Here is a 21,191-nt window from a genome sequence, read left to right as displayed (position 1 = left end):
GATGAACCGCAATCATATAAATGCAAACTGAGATGTAAATATGCATGGCACTGCTCCTAAATTCACAATCTCTTTCAACATCGCATTTCAAAGTTTTTGTTCTGTTTTGTTTTCTTTTGTTTTGTTTTTGCGAAATTAAAGAGAAAGGGGAGAAAACCAAAATAAGGCGAACAACTTTCTGAGGAACCAAACAGAAAAGTGAAGCAGAAAGAGAAAAAGGAGCAAAAGTTGGAAGCTTTACCTTGGTAGCATCTTGGGTATCATATCCAATCACATTCTCGTATAAGGTACTTCAATTTTATTTTGGAGATTACCTCGAGAGAAATCTGTTGGGGTGGCTTCATTCTTTTATTTCTATTTTCTATTTTTATAACATTTTATTTTAGGGAGTTTCACTAAAACACCCAAAATGGGAGCTGAAATTATAAAAAACCCAACACTCAGAACACTTTATAAATACAGTCAAAACTCATCATTACACACACTCAAAACTCATTTATAAACACACCCAAAAAATATACAATTGTTGACTTTGGGGTTGATTTTGGGTGTGTTTCTATGTTTAAATAATATTTGGAATTTTTTTATAAATACATGTCTAAAATTGAGTTTATTTATAAATTTGCATTTATTTTAATAGTTAATTACTTTCTTTTGTATTTTAGTCCAAATTGATGATTTTAGCCCTCAAATTGACGGAGTTTGACGATGGGCAGAACTACCACAAAGGCTACAATGGGCTATACCCAGTGAGGTTTTTGGGTAAAAAAAAAAATTAAACCTATATATTTGTCTTCTTTCAAACATAGCCTAGTATATATTAACCTATTAAAGTCCAAAAAAAATCATTTTTTTTTTATGAATTTAGTTGCATGACAATAATAAAAGAGTGTTGTTATTTCAACCCACATGTCTTATTTTCTTACCCACTTTATCTTCAAAATTTTAAAGATAAATTTATACATTTATAAAATGACTTTTAAGGACTTAGAAAAAAAATAAAATTAAGACATGTGGAGTATTTATATGGGTGGGGTGTGTTGAAATTGGTGGGGAGGGGATCGGGTAAAACAGAGAGAAATAGTTTTTTTGGAGTATTTTATATTGTTTATTAATTAATTAATAATATATTATTATTTATTTGGTAGGTGGAAAGATAATGGGTATTTTAGGAATAATGGTGGATGAAAAAATGAGATTGTGTTTTTTCAAATTTATATGGTGGGTGTGAAAATAAAGTGGATGGGAAAATAAGACATGGGTTGGAAATAGCAGCACTCTAATAAAAATACACTTTCAATTATGTTGTTGCATTTAATATGCATTTGTTTTAAGTTAAAGCTTATCGAAATAGTAAGAGATTTGTAACTCAAATAGTTAAGACCATTTACCCTTGTCTAAGGTTTGATTTTCACTCCCACAATATCGCTTGTATCCAAATATTTTTTTTTTTTAAAATTATAGGAAATTAGTCAATTGAGCAATGAACTAGCATGGTTTACATGATTTAATGTATACTTTTATTTCTATGAAAAGTATAGAAATTGTAAGTACAAAGACAGTGATCATTAGATGTCTATCTAATAAATGTAGCTAGTCCACCTGTTGAAAAAATTCTTGTTCAACGCTTGTTATGTTAGTACCATTCATGGTAGGAGGAGTGGAAGGCTAAGAGCCCTTCATATCACCTATGAAATCAACAATACTGTCTACTGAAGTGGGTACTACTTAGCAGACGGCATCTACCCGAGGTGGACGGCATTTGTCAAAACAATTCCTCATTCCCGATCAGAGAATCAAAAAGTATATTGTATAAACAATCAAGATTATAGGTTGTTAGTTAACTTATCCGGTGTAGTTTGCTTCTTCTTTTTTCTTCTGGAAGATAATTTCCTCATTCCCCTTTTCTCCACTTACACTTACTTTTGCTTTTTAATACTTTTTAATCAATTTTGTTCTTTCTATTTCCTATTCTATGCTTACCCTATATTAATTTCTTTTTTACTTCTTTTTTATATTATTTCTTTTTCTTTATACTTAATTTTCCAACTTGCACTCTATTTTCAGTATTTTTACGCCACGTATCCTTATAAGAAATCTCTAATGAAGGGTGGTCTTTAGCTACGATCGGCAGGCCAGGGTGTCGAAGGCTCGCAAGCTGACAATGGACTTTGTGGGACGTAAATAGATAGCCAGGTTTACTGGGCTCTCCTTATAGGTCCTTTGTTCCACGTGGCATTCTCTGATTGGCCAGGTCAAATATGGTATAAAGAATCATGATTATAGGTTGTTGGTTAACTTATAAGGTGTAGTTTGCATTTTTTTTGTGGGAGCTTGATTTCCCCACTCCCTTTTTCTCTACTCCCTTTTGCTTTTTAATACTTTTTAATCAATTTTGTTCTTTCTCTTTCCTATTCTATCCTTATGTACCCTATATTAATTTCTTTTTTACTTCACTTTTATATTATTTCTTTTTCTTTATACTTAATTTTTCAACTTACACTCAATTTTCAATATTAAAGGGGGAAAAAACTTAATTTCGTACTCGATTAAAGGAAAAAAATTATACTGAATTTTGTACTTGTATAATTTCTCACATTCTTGAGGTTGCTGCTGAGTCAAAGTGATGTATATTTACTTATCATCTAATTTTGTATACAAAGTTGTCACCTCCGAGGCAGCCATTGCTTTAAGTTTCTGGGAAGCCCTAGAACGGTAAAGCACTCGTTCCTCTGGACTCAACAAAGAGGGATGATTAACCGCATTTAAAAACACACTGCTTTTCCTGGAAACAAAACAACAACAAAACCATAGTAACTGTTGGCGAGATATCCTAGCCCTATTAGGATATTTCCTTCTCATTCTATTAGGATTTTATTTATTTCCTTTTGTATAGATATTATGTAATTATGACTTTTCTTATTTTCTAATATAACCCTACTAGGGTTTGTACCCTTATATTATAAATACCTCCTTTTTGAAGAATAAATATATCTGAAAAATATTCTACCCATATTATTTGACTGTAACTACATATTTTGTAAAAACACAAAGTCAACTGCAAAAGAAACAAAACATAGCAAACCCTCACCATAATTAAGTAAAAGGTATAATGAAATAAGAAAATATTATTATTACAATATAAAACTATTCTCTATCACATCGTTATAAAAAAATTAGAAAAAAAACGGCTATAACGATGACAGTGAATCTAGAAAGTTAGAAAAAGCTTACACTTTCACAGTATCTATGTTCAATGAAGATATCAGATCGTTTAACTCAGTCGTTAGAGTACGATCCCCAACCTTATTTTCCCACATATCACCCACCATCTTACAGAAATTTTTGATGCGCCCTTACTTTTATCCTCCACCGCACCTCGAAATGCCAATCTAGGCTCTCCATCAACAAGATAAAATATTTTCTCTCGATCATCTCTGTATAATATGGATGTCAGATTCTTGAGGACCAGATTCTTGAGGCCAGTGGTTGGTGTCCATCTATAGCGATCCTACGTTTTAGAGGCCTTAGGCGAATATCCTAAATGAGCCTTCTACTTTATATGCATATTTATGTGATTCTTTTTTGGGTAAGTTAAAAAAATATTATATGAACTCAAATTCACCAATTATAACATAAAAGAAACAATCAACATGTAATTTACACAATAACTTTATAAAATGCATCAAAATATCACTTAAACATTACTTAGATAGTGTTTAGTGCTTCTGCTTGCTGTTTCTGATGCTCATGACACGTTTTGGTATTATAGAGGAAGTCAATTCCTTCCATTCCAGGTCGTAGTAGGACTCTTTTGAAGATTTTTCTGTTGTGGCAGTTTGAAATGACTTGAATGAATGTCATCTGGTATGAGGCATAGGAAGCGTGCAATGTAAAACCTGCCTATTGCTTTGCAGGCTTGACATATGGGTTGGGAACTTCACTTTGATTTCTAACAATAAATCTCTAATATTATATGCTCGACAAAATATCATTCTTCATGATTGCCGCGAAGGCCCTTTCACTCAGTAGCCAAAGAAAAGCCCTCATTTCGCCAGTAGGTTACCTGCTCCAAAGTTTAAAGACAAATAAATATACCAAGTTTGAAAACAAAAATTTCAGAAAATATACCAAGTCATGCGGCATAAATTAATTAACCAAGATAACTTACAGCAAAACGGCACCAAGCATCTCTACATGATGGGTCTCAGATTCTTGAGGTCGCAGGGTGTCACTTTCAAAAATATCACTAGCCAGGAATTGGACATCCAAGGAATCTATTTTCTTGGTAAATTTAAATTGTAGGGCAAAAACGCTCAACTTGTCATTATACCTATCGAAGCTGGACAAAAGAAGGCAGAGTCTTGCATCTTCTAGCTTCACAAGCCGATAATTGTTCGGTGTAAGGAATAAAGGAGGTATCCTATCTGTCGGCAGCATCACCCGGTTTAGGGTCGTCACACAACCAAAATCAGACGACAGCAACTGCACTAGTATATGCGGATGAGGGTACGGTTGTTCACACTCAGAGTCAGAGTCAAAGTCCGAGTCAGAGTCAGGCTCACCATAACTAAAACTGAAGAGTATAAATTCCCCATCAGCACCGTCTGCCACGAACGTTCTTCCTATTGTATTATAAGGCAAAGGGCCGGACAAGAAAGAAGAAGGGAGTGCGCTCCATCCTTCGTCGGGCTCAGCAACATCGAATCGGTAGTAGGAGGGTGAATTTTCACTGGTGCATAAGATGTTTGATCCAGCCACCAAGTAACAAAATTCCCGAGGACCAGCAGGTCCATACGTTCTATTATAGTCCTGAAAAACTGGCGGGTCTGGAAGGGGGACCAACGCTCGATAATGGGATCAAGTACTTCGAAATACGGAGGACCCCCATAACCAGTACCAGAATAATTGATAGATGATTGTATGGGATAACCAGCCAAAGCATACAGCTTTCCTTCCACCTCTACGAGCAGGGGTTTCGCTTTCCCTTCAATGAAACTCCCGAAGGGGCTTAGGCTTTGATTACGAGTCTCAAACACATGGATTTCTGTACATGGACATGGCACGAATCCGCCTAATTTCGGGTTATATCTGCCTTCCTGGGTAGCAACTACCGGGTCATACACGCCTATGGTGCCACCGGCCAAAAGAATTTTGGATCCAAAGACTCCGCAGCCCATATTACGAGGAAGATCCTCGCCGGATGTGTAAGCCACTTGCTGTAACTTCAGTGAGCACCCTGACCACAAAGAAGATGATAATGCGCTCAACCCAATGGCTTTAATAGCGTAAGTAAAGTAGCCATCGACCCTGTGCTCGGCGGAACATAGGTAGAGAGACTTGTCATCATCGTCACCTTTCCAGCTCTCTTCTTGGACTTGGCTGCCCGTGTCTGCCGCCACTTCCCTCTCCTCCTCGAGAGTTAGCCTCGCTTTTTTCATCTTGTTTTTCTTTTATTTTCTTCTCGGGCTCGCTCGCTTGCTTCAGTTGGATTCGGATATATTTATTCTCCTGTGTCTGGTCGTATACATACAACCAAAGCAAGCACCGCCGTCGACTTCTCTACCTCTCTTTTTTTCTTGCTCTCTCTCTCTCTCTCTCTCTCTCTCTCTATATATATATATATATATATGTATGTATTTTTGTTGTGTACACATGTGTTTCAGTATTAGGGTTCAGGCCTTCTCTTTTGTTGACATGTTTTTCCTTCTGTTTTTATTTTTTTGGTTTTAGTTCACAATATTTCCTTCTTCTTCTTCTTTTTTTTTTTTTTTTTTTTACGTGTTTCCCATTTTTGTTATTGTTACCAGGAAAAAAAAAAAAAAAAGAAAAAAGGAATTGCATGAACACCGTCCAAAAAAAAAACACATAGGTTGGCCTTGGCCCAGGAAGAGCAGGGCAACAGCCCAGGGCCCAATTATGTATAGGCCAAAAAAGAAAAAGTAAATACGTATATAAAAAAAGAAAATTGTCCAACGTATTATACATTTCTTTCAGCAAACAGCGTGGTCTCGTAAGCGCTATCGTATCGTCGTTTGCCTTTCCAACATTTAGTAAACACTAACCTCTTCGCACAGAGGCAAGCTTACCCTCTGCAAACACCCAGAAATTTGCCTTGCCATGCTTAAACTCCATTTCAGTATCAAATTCTTAAACATATAACAACCACAGCAAGAGCAAGCCATACCCAAGCCATACTCTCTAGCTACTGGAAACCTCAAAAAGCATCCCAAGCCCTAGAACATCATCTGTATCTTTCTGAGTCCAAAACTCATAATTCGCGTTTGGTATCCTATTTGGATCTATTTTTATAAATTCAAAAATAATTTTTGAGTCCAAAGCCCATAATTCGCGTTTGATAAAGCCCAACTAAAATACAACTTAAAAAGGTTCAATTTTAAAAACAAAACAAGTGAGGTTTTACATTTTTTATTTTCTGTCTCTCGTCTCTCTCTTTCTCTCTCCTACTGGTCACCCCGAAGCCCAATCCGATCGAACTTGCTCCCAGATCTCGTCATCGACACCTACTGGTTTCACGCTTATTGGTTTAGGGTTTATGGCAATGGAAATGATACCCTAAACCCTAAACAACGTTAGAGTATGGCAATGGAAATGATACAATTGCGATTCATGAACACTACAATTGTTTTCTGGGTGCCAATATTCTTAATTTGGTGAACATTTTGCATGTTATGGATCTTGTAAATTTGCCGAAACGAGGAGCAGCTCACCCTCTTCCAAATATTCATGATTAGAACTTCAGAACTTGTACCATTGAATCAAAAAAAGACCCCGGCATGCCAACCAAAAAAAGGAAAAAAAAAACTACCATTGAATCAATCAAATAAGAGAAAAACTAGAAACTCATCAATCAAATACAGAGAGAAACTAGAAATATATACAATGAAAAATATAAACGTTCAAACTCTGAAATTTGGATCAAACTAACAAACTTCCATACTTCTGCTGAAGGTTACCAAACTAGGGTTTAGCTAGGGATTAAGTTCTCAGCAAAATAGAATAAAAGTGTCAAGAGAGTTTTGGTAGAGAATAACAGATGATAGCCACCAAATAAATACCCTAATTTTTACAAACTAGGTCAATTCACAAATATCCTTTTGCTTTTGCTTCCTTTTGTTCATGATCAAGATCCTGCAAGGTACAAAATAACTCATCAAATAAGCAAATTTAGGGTTTACAAATACTTGTCTTGCAGAAGAGTGAGAATTTAGTGAAAATCAATCGTAAATAAATAATTTAAATACCGAACAAGTACACAAAGCCCCCTTTTAATAATTATAAATATATGCACTTTTGAATTTGAGCTATTATCATCTAGGAGTCTCAATGAGTGGGTGCCCTTTACAAGATGGACGATATGAAGTCTTTCAAAAGCAAAACTACTTGTGGCAATTCCATGAGTTCTTTCATCAAGTAAAAGATTCTGGTATGTTTTACACATTGCTTTCATTGATTATCTCTTCGAGAGTTAATATCTTAGAATAAGTGTCCCGCATATAATAATTGTACCCTAACCAGCTTCAGTAATCAATATAATAACAGAATGACATGCTACACGAACTTTTAACAATACTTTTCTGGTATCTTCTCCTACGATGAGAGTTTTGCGGTAAAGCCCTTGGAAGTGAATCCAATCTCAATCTTTGTATACTAAAGGTTTAGTTTTCTGTTTCTTTTATCTTTTCCTTTAATCTGCCATTCGCCTACTAACTTTCAAACCCATACTAAATTCTGAATTGGATGTGGTTCCTGCATCATAATCTGAATGCAAACACAAATAAATCAGGAAATTCATGAAAGTTCTGTTAGTGTTTTCTGTAATATGAGAAGGATGACGATGGAAGAAAGAAGAAGAAAACGAGAATGACAAAGAGAATGAATTGTCCTCTTACTGCTCTGCAGAATTCAATAGAGGGATGTTTTCTCTCATATCTGTTACAACCTTACGCACATGGAGCAAGGAATATTACCGTTAGCAACATTAGCTTGATCTCTTACATCACAAGATGATCTCAGCCACTCATCTATCTATCCATTTGGCTAAATAAAACTTAAACAAAAAATTTATTGTTTAACTAACTTCTAATTCAAGCTTAAGGATATATAATTCAACAGTTTATTCCTCAAACATTATTAATCAAGAAAAGTTACGGCATGAAGGACTACTTCAACTTGCATCAGCCTCGACATCATGCTTGTCCAAATGATCACACCTATGAAATGACAAGGAGATCAAGTGCAAACTGATAAACAACAAACACCACAACCCATGAAGGCAAAAAACTGAATAAGTTGTAAGATGAAAATATTTTACTTACATGATGAAAGATGAGAGAAGTGTCCGACCATATAATTCAAGTCCATTGCAATCAAAACTGTGCAAACCCTCTAGAACTGCAGTAACTTTTAACTTTCCAACACATGTTGATATATGAAGTTTAACCATTGCTAAACGGGCAAACCACCTTTTATATGTGCCATCTTCCCCCACATAGACAACGCACATACGACTGTCATCACCATCAAGGGAGGCAACAAAGCCAGGGCTATGGTTGCGCAAAGGAGGGCAGAATATTCCTCTCAGTTCAGGTAGCACATGATAGTTACTGGAATGGGGTAAGCCGTTGTCATCCAATTCAAAACTAAAAAGGTTTCTGACCCCAACAAACATGCCAATCAAAAAACCTTTAAATTCTACACAAGAATAGAGATTGGGTAAATCATCCACCTCCTTCCATGACTCTTGACGTGCGTCAAAAATATATGAAGATTTATTTGTAACAATGGCCAGTTTGCGGCCCCATGCATAGTGGTTCATAATAAGGTCATCGTTCTTCCATTCTAGGGAAAAAGGCTCATAAAATGGGGGAGGAGAGAGAGACCTCCAAATACTAGTAGTTGGATTGAAAACCACAAAAATTGGATGGAAGAAATTTTCCCGATAACCAAAGTATGGCCGTCTCTCCATAACATAGATTTTACCCTCTAATGTTACTACAATAGGATAGCTCATTGGACCACCCAACCTAGGAACCTTAACACTATAAGGGTATATGGACAAACACTCGGGATCATAAACAAACAAATCTAAGTTTGGGCAATTTCTTGCATCCGAGCGCGAAATTGGATTTCTCCAAAAATCAGGGGCACTCGTATCCATATTCAGTCTCTCACCCCCAAAAAAATATAATTTGGACCCTAGGGTTACAGAACTCATTCCCATAGGGGATCCATGAGCTAAGAAATCATGGACCACTTCAATATGAGGTCTCTCAGACATAGAACTAGTTTCTAGTAATTTGCTAAGGTTCAGACGGTACAACCTCTCCTTAGAATGCAAATACAAATAGTTGTTCTTCATCTGCATCTTCTTCATGAACTTTCTGCCTACCCAATATTCAGATAAAGCAACGTATCAGAAGTGTAAAAAATAACAAAAAGAAACAACAAATTTAGAGCAATCACACATCACACAAACAGATATGTAAAAGAATAACATAAAGAAACAACAAAGAGCACTTACCAAACAGAAATCGACTTTAATGGAGACAGAGACAGACAGAAGAAGTTCACCTCGTGGTGTAGGGCTCAGAATTTTGAGGAAGAGATCGTGTGTTTTTTGTTGGAGAGAGGGCCGGCAGATATAAGAAGAACGCAATGGGGAGTATTAAAGGGGAAAAAAACGCCTATTAAAAAAAAAAAGAGAAACGTTTTAAGAAAATAAAAAGGGTAAGCTTTTGACCCAACAAAAAAAAAAGGTAACCTTCCAATACGAAATCAGATATTCAAGAATCCCCTACCGTCAGTCAGCCCCAATTAATACCAGCTAACCCTTGGCCCCTATTCGACAAATAAAAACCCTTGGCCCCTTTACCTTCATATTCTAATTTCAGCCTAGCTCCCCGCAGCCGCCTCCTCTAATTTCTCCCACCACCCAACAGCCGCGGCGATCTTTGTCCCTCCCTCCCAAACGTCTCTGTTTTCTCCCACCTCCTCCTCCAGTGTATTAAATAAAGCTATTAAGCCAAGCATAGGCTGTTGGTCTTGGGCTAATGGAATGGGACAAGAAGATTGAGGAGATACAGGAGATAAAGATGGTAAGCCCTGATTGGGTGAGAAATCAACTTGTAGTCAGACTCATAGACGGGTTATTTGCTGTTGATGATAGATTATTTGCTGCTGATGATAGAGTCCTGTATATATGCTTTGCTAAGTACAGGTTAGATAATGTGACTTCGTACGTTGTTGAAGCCATCGAATTGAACACTGTGTTATCGTCTCTTGTCTCATGTCTACCTAATAAAAACTGCTCAACCATGCCCAACAAACTACAATTGTGGCATTCGACCAAAAACAAACTACAATTGAAGCAAGTGGCTTCTGAATCTGGTAAGGATCTTCCGGCTCATGTCGGCTGCGGTGTATTCGGATCAAAAGTTCTTTTTGCCGGTGGCTTGAAAGGTGGACTAGACCCAGAAGTAGACGAATACAGGCCATGCCCATGCAGACAAATATTTGAGTTTGAAACTGATCGGACTATGAATCCCAACCGCAGCATCAAACTTCAGGCTCAAATATTTAGGGGTCGGAAAGCTCAGCCTTTCCTTCAGGAGATTGAAGGAAAACTTTACGCCCTCGGAACTTACCAACTGTCTTTCCATGCGAGCCCATACTTTGAGGTTTTTGACCCGCAAGAGGCTAAATGGTCGCCTCTGCCGGACCCTCCTGTTTTCCTCCGTTTCAATACCAGGGAGGTGTGTCACAGTCCCCAACAATACTGTTTCACAATCGCAGGCACCAACATCATTATGTCATGCACAGGAGAGCCTGTATATTGCTTTGATGTTGCTGATTCGATCAACAAAGTATGGAGAGTACTTCCTGGTATTCCTTCGCATGACTTGAATTTTCAAGGAAGAGCATTAGCTGTGGACAATGGGGAGGGTGATTTCATTATTTTCTGCTACGGTAGTTTGCGTGCGCCTAATGCTATACCAGTCTACCTCCTGCCCAAGGGCTATAGCGAGTTGAAAGTCGTCAAACCTATGCAGCTGCCAACAGGGTTATTACCTCCTGAATTTGTTGTTTCACCAGCCAACTCTAGGTTCATCCACCTAGGAGGTCGAACTGTCTGCCTTGTGTTGTCCCGATTTATGGGACCATTCAGCTGTTATTATATGGCTGATATCATGAAGATTAGTGTTTGTGCCCTAATCTTTGAGTTCAAAGTTAGCAAGGATAGACGATCTGTGGACTTCGAGTTCTTATATTCTCGCATCCTTGAATGCGATGGCAACTGTCAGTCTCAAGATTCTGAAGCTATGACCATGGGTGGAGAGATTCTGACCAGCGATGTGGAGTTGGTTGGTGCCTTTGTGATGTAAGTTTTGTTGATTAATTTTGCCACCGAGTAATACATTTTCTTTAAATTTCCAATTCATTCATAATCATATTTACAATCAGTAAGTCCTCAGCATTCGTTAATTACTAGCCTCTCTGTCTTCCTCTTGCGCATACATCTCTATCCTTTCACTTCATGACTAGATTTTGTTGAGTGGACAATTATCAAGTTTGCATTCCAATTTCGTGTATGGATTAGTTAAGTTGGGTATGGCAATACATATATACTTCTGAATTTATATATGTATGAATCCTTCTTCCTTTTCTTTTCTGGTTGGTCTCTTTTCCTACTCTTGGCTTTGATTTTTGGAGTACATAGTCAACTCATTCAAAAAGAACTAAACGAAGAGCTAGTTGGTTAAATAAGACCAAAGGGAAATCACATCCAATCCGATTCCACAAGCAGAGTAATGAAAAGAGCTTAAAAGTCATAAAGGAGTTGAGTTCCTGATTTTGTTGGTAATCGTACCCCTATTCCATGTCATTTTCCCCTACATATTCACAGAACAAAGGGGGCTAAACCTTAAAACAAAACGAAAGCTTGACAGCACGCAGAGCTGCCAAAGTAAAATATCCACGACCACGAAATAGTCCTGAACATAAATGCGTTCAAGAGTGGCAAGGCACTGATGCAATTCGCCCAAACTAACTTCAGATCTCATTGCAGACTTCTGGAATTCAGATTGCTACAGTCCAATTGACCATTCGAGGATCCTTTCTAAAACAAACCATGTAGTCTGCAAAATCACACAGCAGGCAATCACTAACAAATAAATGTGTGCAAGAGCTTGTGCCCGTTTCACTACAAGAAAAACAAGTATTAGTGTCCAGCCACTTGGTCACAAAAAATACCGTTTTTGGTCACTAAATGCAATTAGTGTCCAAATACACTAGAAGTTCATAACAAATTCTATTTAGCGACCATTCTCAAGTATTGGTCACTACAGCACAAAGAATTTGGTTATTTTTTCCCCTGTTTCAACAAATGGTTCACTTGTCAACTTCAAAATGTGCCGATATTGGTCAAGTAGGCACGGTCCGGTATATCAATTTTGAATTACAGTCAAATATATGAAATTTTGCGGTTTTAAGAGATGAATGATTCTGGTTAGACATCCGAGTGATGGATGCGGCTCCAAATACATACAGACAGCAGAAGAGGAGCCAGGCTACGACGGATGCTTGAAAGCAAAGAGCCTTATCTAAATGTATCATTAGCCTCTTTACATTGATTGAAATGTCTTATTTGGTTATACAACTGAACATAGCACTTGGCGTGAAGTTGATCAAAGGCAGAAGGGCATATATGGTATCAAAAGCAATACTTATTTCTCACCCTTGTGTGCAAACCACATGAAAATACTCAACAATCATCGCCTTCCTGATGCCACAGATTCAGTAGAGAAAAGGTACTTCACTCGTGAAAGAACCGAATCATGAGCAGGGTCATAAGGATGATCCTTGGAAGGGATTTCCAAAATAGCTGGAACTGGCCTGTTGTAGCTATCAACTAGAAACCTTATCATGTTTGCAACCTGGTAAGGGAACAGGAGAAAAAAGGTCATCTCCTTCCTAAAAGTAAAATAATCTTCAACCAACAACCCGTTTGGAAAGAATGAATACATTGCAATACATACAAACAAAGATTGCTATAAATTACAGTAAGTGTAGCAACCACTTGGGAACTAAGGATGTCACCTTACAAACCAGAAAAAACCATCACCATAACAGTTGAACAACTTCAAAGTATGAGAAAGAACTTACATATTGGCTTATCAAGACAACTGCAATGTCCTCCTTTGCGGTAAACTCTTTGAATGCATCTTCAATTGCTTTCACTGTTGTTTCTGAGCAAAAAACCAGAAGCACGTGCAGTTAGATATGAAAACAAGCACCAGCAACTGAACCTTGCTTTAACTAATAATATGAATTCATAGCTAAATTGTTCACACCGAAAAATCAAAGAAGAAAAAGAAAAGTACAATTTTCATTTAATGTACCAGGTTGTAGGCTAATTTCAAGCGCTGCAATACTCATTAAGAAGAGAGACAAAAGGAATACCAAACCATTCACAGCAGTCCAAATTTAAACTGACAAAAATGTAATATTATACTTTGCATCACTAATGAATCGTGGCATCCTATTTTGTTTTTTTTTTCTTGAAAAAGAAGAAGGAAATCATTCACTGTCAATGAATTCACAATAATACTCGCAACAGAGAAATTTCGTAACAGAAATATATCATTTCGTACATAGAATTCATTCCCTATAAGTTTGCAATTTCCTTCCCCTTACAAACAGATTACCAATCATATACCAGAGTTGGCATTAATCCATCCAATTACCTATCTGCATACACATACAAACATACAGAAACAGATTCCCAGTATGGACGAAGTTCCAACTTTTGAAGCATGAATAAAGCTCATAACCTACTTGAATCAACAATAAGATAATTTGTCTTTCTCCGCAAGTCAACGTTGCCCACTCCAGCCAGCAAAAATCCAGTTACAGTGTCCTGCATAAATGAAAGGATCACCTCATCAGAACAGAAAGACAAATCGAGAATGCAAGAAGTGATTTCAATCAAAAGATTACAGAACAAACATCATCCATACCTCATCAGCAATCATGGCAATAAGTGCTGAGCTCTTAGTGGGGATATGAGTTCTGCCAGCCATTTTAAGTTGATATGCACTAAACGAAGGAGGAACAAAAACACTATCAGGATTCAGGACAAATGCCATACAATCAAAATCTTCTCACACATGAATTTTCTAATATACTTGGTTAATATGCCTACTCAAAAATTTAATCTTTTCCAATCACCAATATTGAATTTTTCCAATTTTAGGGTCCAATTCAATAAAACCAAAACTGGGTAATATATCTATTAACTAAGATCAAATCTTGCACTGAAATAACGATCACAAACATGTAAAGCATCAAACAAACAGAAAATGAAAACAAGTACCTTTAAAAATTGATGAAAGGCAACTCCGAACGCAGAGTTTCTCACCGTTTCGGCTTCAGATCAGATCTGCACAAAGAGGGGAAGAGAGGCAGAATCACAGAGGGACCCGAATGAAAACAAAGAAAAGAACCTCCGGATCCGGGCCGGGTTGGTTATTGACTGGAGTGGATCCGACACCCGGCCCGGATCCGACGGTTGATTGCCCAGTAAGCCCATAATTACAAGGGCCACAACCAATTGCTATGCATAAGTATAGGCCCATATTTCAATAATCAAAGTTTTTTTCTCTCTTTGACCTCACGAAGTGTTGGCATATCAACCGAGGAGGAGGGGGAGGAGGGGGGTGTTTTGTCACTTGCGAAAATTCTCAAGCAAGAAAGATGCTTGTGAAATTTATAGGTTTTGTATTGTATATATGCATTGCACCGGACAACTTGTCAACAAATTTTATTTAATTTTGTTTCTTATAAAAAGGAAAATGTATAAGTTTTGGCATTGTTTTCTTTAAAAATATACTTGATTATAGCAATGGTCTCTGAATTATACTCTATTTTGTATTTTCGCCCCAAATTCAAGTTGATAGTTGCTGCCCGATGCCTTCGTTCAATTAGGTCGCCCATCGGTTGACATTTGGGCTGCAACGGGGTTGATTTTATGCGGTTCACATCAGGCCTATGCAATAATTTCTGGTGGTTGCCAAATTTGGGCTCTTTGAGAAACTAGTTTGGGCTGAACTGAACGTGTAGCCTCCGGTTGAATGCTAAGATAAGACATGTTGTGCAATGGTAATTAGATCTGCAACTTCAAAATTCTATTAATGCATGCTAAACACACCCAACAAAAACAAATTATAAGGCATGAGGCATGAGCAGGGATTGCAAAGCCAGCTAATATACCGAGCAGTTTGCCGGAAAATCATACAGCTTGTCTTGAAGACTTTAGAAACATAGTTATAATTTCCATGTGGTCCATGCCGCTAGCTAGCCTAGCAACTTTTCTATTTGAAAAATAATAATAAAAAATTTAATTTTCTTTTGCATATGCCAGATCTGATTTTCCGTAGTACCACATTGCATAATTATGGTACTGTAATGTAAGGAGGAGTCTTCATAATTCTGAAACCTCGGATTCCTTTGCACTTAGCATCAGCAGCAGGAAGGGTCATTAATTCATCATTTCATTTCTTCAAACCCAGTCTACTTTTTCTTCCAACCCAATCTTAATTAATTAAAGAAAAAAGACATCCTGTAATGATCAGTAATGAGATAGCTAGCATAGCAGCATTAATTACCTTTTTAATTAAGATTAAGATTAAGATTCATTTTCTTTTCGCCGCCTCTCTTTTGGGTTATGAATTATGATCAGAATAAAATAATCACATGAGAGTGGCAGTGGCAGCAACCAACCATTAGGTCAAGCTCGTGATAGCTAGATGTTGTTCCGGCCATCCATGCAGGCTGCAGCACAAAGACTAGCTATAATTGTTGAAACTTGAGGTCACTTAATTTTATCCACCACCACCAGTGGGAATGGGAATGGGATGCATGCATCATGCATGGTTGGTGGTACTCTTTATAATTATTCATGATGCCAGCTTGCTTGCTCTCTCAATGCTCTCTCAATGCTCTCTCAGCTCAGTAGGTAAGATCGATAGATCAACAAAGTGTGCGTTGACCACATCTTCGGTGACCTAGCTTATATTAATTTCCTTAACCTCCTCCTCATGCTAATTCTATGCATGCAATCTGATTTCCTAAAACTCTTTCTTTATTTCCTGTTGGAAAGACAAGACTGAATTATATCAACGGGGTAACAGAGTTGTGTATAATTAAACATAATTAGTTAGGCATGAATCGTGATACCATGTGCCAAACTATGATTAATGCAGGCAAGCACACACAACTATGAAATAATAGAGTACCTTAGCTAGACTATGCATTTTGTCATCCGCTTTTCTTTTTCCTCCCTTAATTATCATGGATTTATATGTATATAATAATGTAATTATAGAGTTATTAGCATTTCTATATAAGTAGATGAGGATCAACAACTAAACATGTTGTTTTTGTTTAGCTGTAGGTGTTCTCGCATAATGCACGCATGCTCTCCTTTTGCTCCTTTGCTGATGCATAGTTATAGGCAAAGCATACGCACTACTTATAATCAAATTATTCCGAATTATTATAATCAAGGGGGAGTTCAAACTTTAATGCAACGAGGCAGACATCGGACCCATTACTTTAGCTAACTTGACCAACTCAAGTCTACAAAATTTGTATCATTTTTTCCAATATATGTATATAATACAAGTTACATGAAATTTCTATGTATATGTATATGTACTTTCTAGCTAACTTAATTGGTTGATCTCTTACACATTATTTTAACTATAGGAAAGTCAATCTTAATTAAGCTGAATAATAATAATCAACTTGGGTGACTTGTGTAATATTAATATGTGTACCTTCATTCAATGTCAACTAACAACCACAACTTGTTTGAGGGGGCGAGGCGAGCTATAAATTATCATCATCATCATCATCAAGTTTATAAAGACAACTTTAGAATCCAGTGGGGGGATAACAAACAATTGCATTTATATATATATATATACATAGCTAGTGGAGCATGCATTTGCATATAGCTAGGCTAGCTCATGTGATGTGAGTGACAAGCTAGCTATTTAATTCTGACCAATTTATTATTTAAAGGGCCGAAGGGATGTGGTAGCTCTATGACAAGATGGAACCATACCAGGGGCGCATTCCGGGTTGACAAAATCGCATTGGACCAAACTTTCATTTGAAACCATTCTGCATGGCATGCAATGCAAAACATATACTTTTAGCATAAGTCCTTAACTTAATTGTCAAGTAAAGCAGGTTGAATTTGGTGATTTTTCGGAATAAAATATATGTCAATTTCTGTATAATTAATTGGGTAGAAAAAGCTTTGGGTTAGGTTGACACTGTCACGTATACATGTGTTTGAAAATTTGAAAGTTTTCAAGGAACCATTTCTTACTTACTCGTTAACTTGGATTATGTTTCAAAGAAATTGACTCCATCTATTTATTGTTCCTTCCTTGACAAGCTCTTGGGTGGGTCCGTGCAGACTTGTGTAAACTTACTTGACAAGTTCTGGTTTATGGATTGGAAAACGGAACGGATCAAATTCCAATGCAATATATAATTACTACATAGAATTTAGAAAGAGATAGAGACATTAACATTGAAAATGATGGTTTTGGTAAAACCCTAATTAAGTATAATTTGGGTCGCACTGAAGGAAATTGAAGAAAATGATGGATCAACGTCAACGCTCATGCCGACTACAGATCAGATTAATCTAAATGGATAAGACCCATTTTAGTTCTATGGTTGGCCCCACTCTAAATCAATCAAGTGGTCCAAGTTAATTTGAAGCTAGCTACTTTGGTTCAATCATCGTCCATTTTATTATTGATCTTTTCTCTTTCTTAGCTAAATATGACGATGCATGGGCTGAAAATATTTTCTTGGTAGGCCATGGCCACTGGCCAGTAATCGATCAGTATCTATCTGTCTTTCTGATTAAAATTAGGTCAAACCTGCCTCTGCATTTTGGGACCGGTTGGACCGGCAGAATCACCTCCCTCAAGAAAAATGGAAAAAAAAAGAAACAAAAGCCAAATCATCGAATCCAGCAAACGTCAACATAATGTAGCTACCTAGAATAATATCACTTTTTTTTTCTTTCTTTTTGTGTGTGTGTGTCTGTGTGTGGAAAAGCAGAGTAAATTACAAGTTGAGCTGACTTTTACTTGGTCCACTACTTTACTTTATAGTACGTACGTAAGACTACATTATTTATGCTTTCAATGCTGCATTGCATATACTAGGAAATTAGTCGGTGCTGACAAATTGAAGTCACAGTTAGAAACGCGTTTTCTACATTTTGTTTTTTGGACGGTTTGGGGACTTTTTCTAAAGTAAGAGAGGGGGAGAGAGAGAGTTGAGATTTCACTGCCAAAAAGAAACATGAAAGGGCAGAAACAAAACAATTAAGCAGTCAAGCTTGGCAATTCCTTCCCCTTATTGAATGATGAATGATATAGCAAAGCAAAACAAAGCATATGTAGCTAGCAGCTGTCATTATTTAATACACCCGCGTGCTCTCCAGCTTGCTTATACCCTCGACGGTTACTTACCATCTATAATATTATTGCTCTGTGGATAGCAACAACAACTACCAAAAGCATTTTTATCTATTATTACACCACATTTGATACCATTTTCACTACAATATCTGACTTGAAATCATAACTACTATCAATCGGTGATTACATGTATTCAGAATTCATTTCGTACGACTTTATAAGTAACGAGTCATAAGGGGTTTTTTGTTTAGTGATAAACAACTCCAACAACTCCAAAACAAAATGTGTCAAACATTTGAATAAGCATATGCATTTTAGGGGCATTCATCCATGGTAATAAGAAATTAAGGGCTAGGTTTTAACTTTCACTAACCTTGTAATAAGAAATTAAGGGCTAGGTTTTAACTTTCACTAACCTTGTAATAAGAAATTAAGGACGTGGGATGTGGTAGCTAGCTAGCATTGGATTTGGAACAACAACAAATTAGTAAAAAAATAAATGAAATATAATTCCCCTAAAAAGAAAAGAAATATTTACAGTACTGGCGCGGCGACTGTCGTGGGTGTTAGGTATGTTTGTACCACTCATACCAGGCAGCACAACGTGGGTGACTGACCATCTGACACCTGTGCTTAATGCTCCGATAGATAGTCGGCGAGTCCACAGCTCGTACGGTGCAAAGTACCTCTCGCCTTGCATGGACATCCCCAACCCCAAATGATGACAGTTGGACGTGACGATGTTATGTCTGATTCATTTTGAGATTTGTTATTGTGGGGTTTGATTGACTTGACTTATTTATCTGCTTCCAAAACTAAACTAAAAACAAGTGCAGTTCAGTGCACTTCTTAAGGACCAGGTTTTGTTCAGTGGCCTCTCTTTCTGACGAACACGTTGCCTATTTTACAGGTCACTATGCTTAAATTAATGTTATTTTAACACCTCCATATCCAATAGGAAAATGATGAAAATCCAGATCTGGTTGCGTTTAGATCACACTCAGATTTCATATGGCTTTGTTATTGTTAGGACATCAATCTTTGTGAATATATTGTCAATTGTTGTTGCAATATTTCATTCATATTACCCTTCATTAGATTAGTTATGCTCATTTTCTCAAGAATAAAGTTTCACTCATTCCCCCTCTTATGAGAAATCTTATTTGCATTGTAATAGAGAGAAAAAAAACTCTCGTGTCTATTCATTTTTTAGCGAGAAAAATCTTATGTGTACTGTAACCGATAAAAAGAAAAGTCTTATGTATGTTCATTCGTGAGCGAGAATCCTAAAATTCATCCCCAAAAAGAGCAATGTACAAAAAATAAAGTCATTCATACATAGATATATCTATAAAGTGACCTCCTACTACAAATTAAAGTGGTTGGGACTTGGACGGCGGATCTTGGATGAAGCCAACGTTTATTAGGGTTCCTGTTCCTGTACGGAAATATAATATTGAATGCATGAAGAAGCTGCGTGTATTGTATATATAATATAATATGCAATACCCTGCTAGGCTAGCTGTCAACTTACCCAAAATCTAGAGATATATATTTTGTTGGTGATTTATAGACTGTGACAGTACTGGTATTGGATATATATACATAAATTAATTTGCTTTTGCTGTATACCACTTTCCGACACATGCATGCATATACAGCATATATACATATATTTATACATTAATTCTTGGGGTTTTTTTCGGCTACGCGTATATGCACTTTACATGCTTAATATATCTACGTTATAATTGTGGTCAAAATTTTAAACTAAAAAAAGAATATGCCTTTGTTGGCCATTAGAGGACAGATGTTCAAAAGTTGTATGCCCAATAGCAAGCAAAAGTAGCACACAAATTTAGCCATGTATATAAATCCAGCTGATATGGAGTGCACACATATATATACCTAGATAATTTATTCTTGTTAATTATTTAGGGTGGATTTGATAATCATTTTAATTTTAATTTTTAGTTTTATTTTTTTATTATTTTCTTGGACAAATATATATAAGATATACAGTTTTGATCTCTTGGACTACATGAGTCCAAGAAATTTACACTCATCGTTTGATGTAAATTCAACAATTCACTCACTCTTGTATACCTTTTTAAAAACCTTTTTTGAATCATTGGATTAAAAGAAAAAGAAAAAGCCATATTCTATAGAAGCTTGACTGTTTCTAACATATATGGTATTAAACAAAGGACAAGCTTTAGACTTTCCAAGGGATCTTTTGTTGTTATTAACCCATCAAACTCTCTTTTGCATTTTAGGATATTCAAGTCAACTTGTGGGCGTTGTATGGAAGCTTCCAAAACCATGAGCTTTCCCTTTCGAATACACATATTATTCAATATAATTAGCGCAACAATCCAAATATATAACTCACATCATATATCCATCCAAAACACTCCACGTGTGCAAACACATCATCAATATAATTAGTCACTATCACTAATTATATATATGATAAAAAGCTTGGGCGTTAAGTTACGTTAAGAATTACTTGGATTTGGAGGTAGGAAAATTCTATAATGACATAAGTGCTGGCGACTACGTACAAGTCAATCGCACTTTTCTGTAAACTAACTATGATTTCAAGTGAAAGTGACTACTGGACAATATACTAAGTACAGCGTAGATACTTCCCGTCAA

The 21,191-nt window shown here is 36.6% G+C and overlaps 3 protein-coding genes across 3 annotated transcripts; 1 reads left to right on the top strand and 2 right to left on the bottom strand.

Moving 5' to 3' along the window:
• Positions 1 to 7,889: 7,889 nt before the first annotated feature.
• Positions 7,890 to 9,401, bottom strand: LOC103326150 (uncharacterized). The gene is made up of 2 exons (XM_089043805.1): positions 8,340 to 9,401; positions 7,890 to 8,234 (listed from the first exon to the last, which is right to left on the bottom strand). Exons 1-2 carry the CDS (start codon positions 9,395 to 9,397, stop codon positions 8,189 to 8,191), a joined length of 1,104 nt encoding a protein of 367 aa, XP_088899931.1. The 5' UTR covers positions 9,398 to 9,401; the 3' UTR covers positions 7,890 to 8,188.
• Positions 9,402 to 9,906: 505 nt separating this feature from the next.
• On the top strand, positions 9,907 to 11,508 carry LOC148921276 (uncharacterized). Its single transcript, XM_089043877.1, has one exon. The coding sequence runs from the start codon at positions 10,074 to 10,076 to the stop codon at positions 11,403 to 11,405; it is 1,332 nt and encodes a 443-aa protein (XP_088900003.1). The 5' UTR covers positions 9,907 to 10,073; the 3' UTR covers positions 11,406 to 11,508.
• Positions 11,509 to 11,944: 436 nt separating this feature from the next.
• Positions 11,945 to 14,536, bottom strand: LOC103325166 (V-type proton ATPase subunit F-like). The gene is made up of 6 exons (XM_008227660.3): positions 14,396 to 14,536; positions 14,040 to 14,118; positions 13,858 to 13,939; positions 13,186 to 13,268; positions 12,758 to 12,956; positions 11,945 to 12,158 (listed from the first exon to the last, which is right to left on the bottom strand). Exons 2-5 carry the CDS (start codon positions 14,100 to 14,102, stop codon positions 12,792 to 12,794), a joined length of 393 nt encoding a protein of 130 aa, XP_008225882.1. The 5' UTR covers positions 14,103 to 14,118; positions 14,396 to 14,536; the 3' UTR covers positions 11,945 to 12,158; positions 12,758 to 12,791.
• Positions 14,537 to 21,191: the final 6,655 nt, after the last annotated feature.

Source organism: Prunus mume, linkage group LG1 (genome assembly GCF_029339155.1).
Source record: "Prunus mume cultivar Tortuosa linkage group LG1, ASM2933915v1, whole genome shotgun sequence".
In the NCBI taxonomy this organism is placed as follows: domain Eukaryota; kingdom Viridiplantae; phylum Streptophyta; class Magnoliopsida; order Rosales; family Rosaceae; genus Prunus; species Prunus mume.
This window is presented reverse-complemented; position numbering and strand designations above follow the sequence as displayed.

Excerpts from the sequence above, each read along its gene's own strand:
- LOC103326150 (XM_089043805.1), bottom strand. The coding sequence starts at position 9,397 with ATGAAGAAGATGCAGATGAAGAACAACTATTTGTATTTGCATTCTAAG. Across the intron at positions 8,235-8,339 it reads CTTCTCTCATCTTTCATCAT|GTGTGATCATTTGGACAAGC; the intron begins GTAAGTAAAATA and ends GTCATTTCATAG.
- LOC148921276 (XM_089043877.1), top strand. The coding sequence starts at position 10,074 with ATGGAATGGGACAAGAAGATTGAGGAGATACAGGAGATAAAGATGGTA.
- LOC103325166 (XM_008227660.3), bottom strand. The coding sequence starts at position 14,102 with ATGGCTGGCAGAACTCATATCCCCACTAAGAGCTCAGCACTTATTGCC. Across the intron at positions 13,940-14,039 it reads TTGCCATGATTGCTGATGAG|GACACTGTAACTGGATTTTT; the intron begins GTATGGATGATG and ends TCATTTATGCAG. Across the intron at positions 13,269-13,857 it reads TTATCTTATTGTTGATTCAA|AAACAACAGTGAAAGCAATT; the intron begins GTAGGTTATGAG and ends TTTTTTGCTCAG.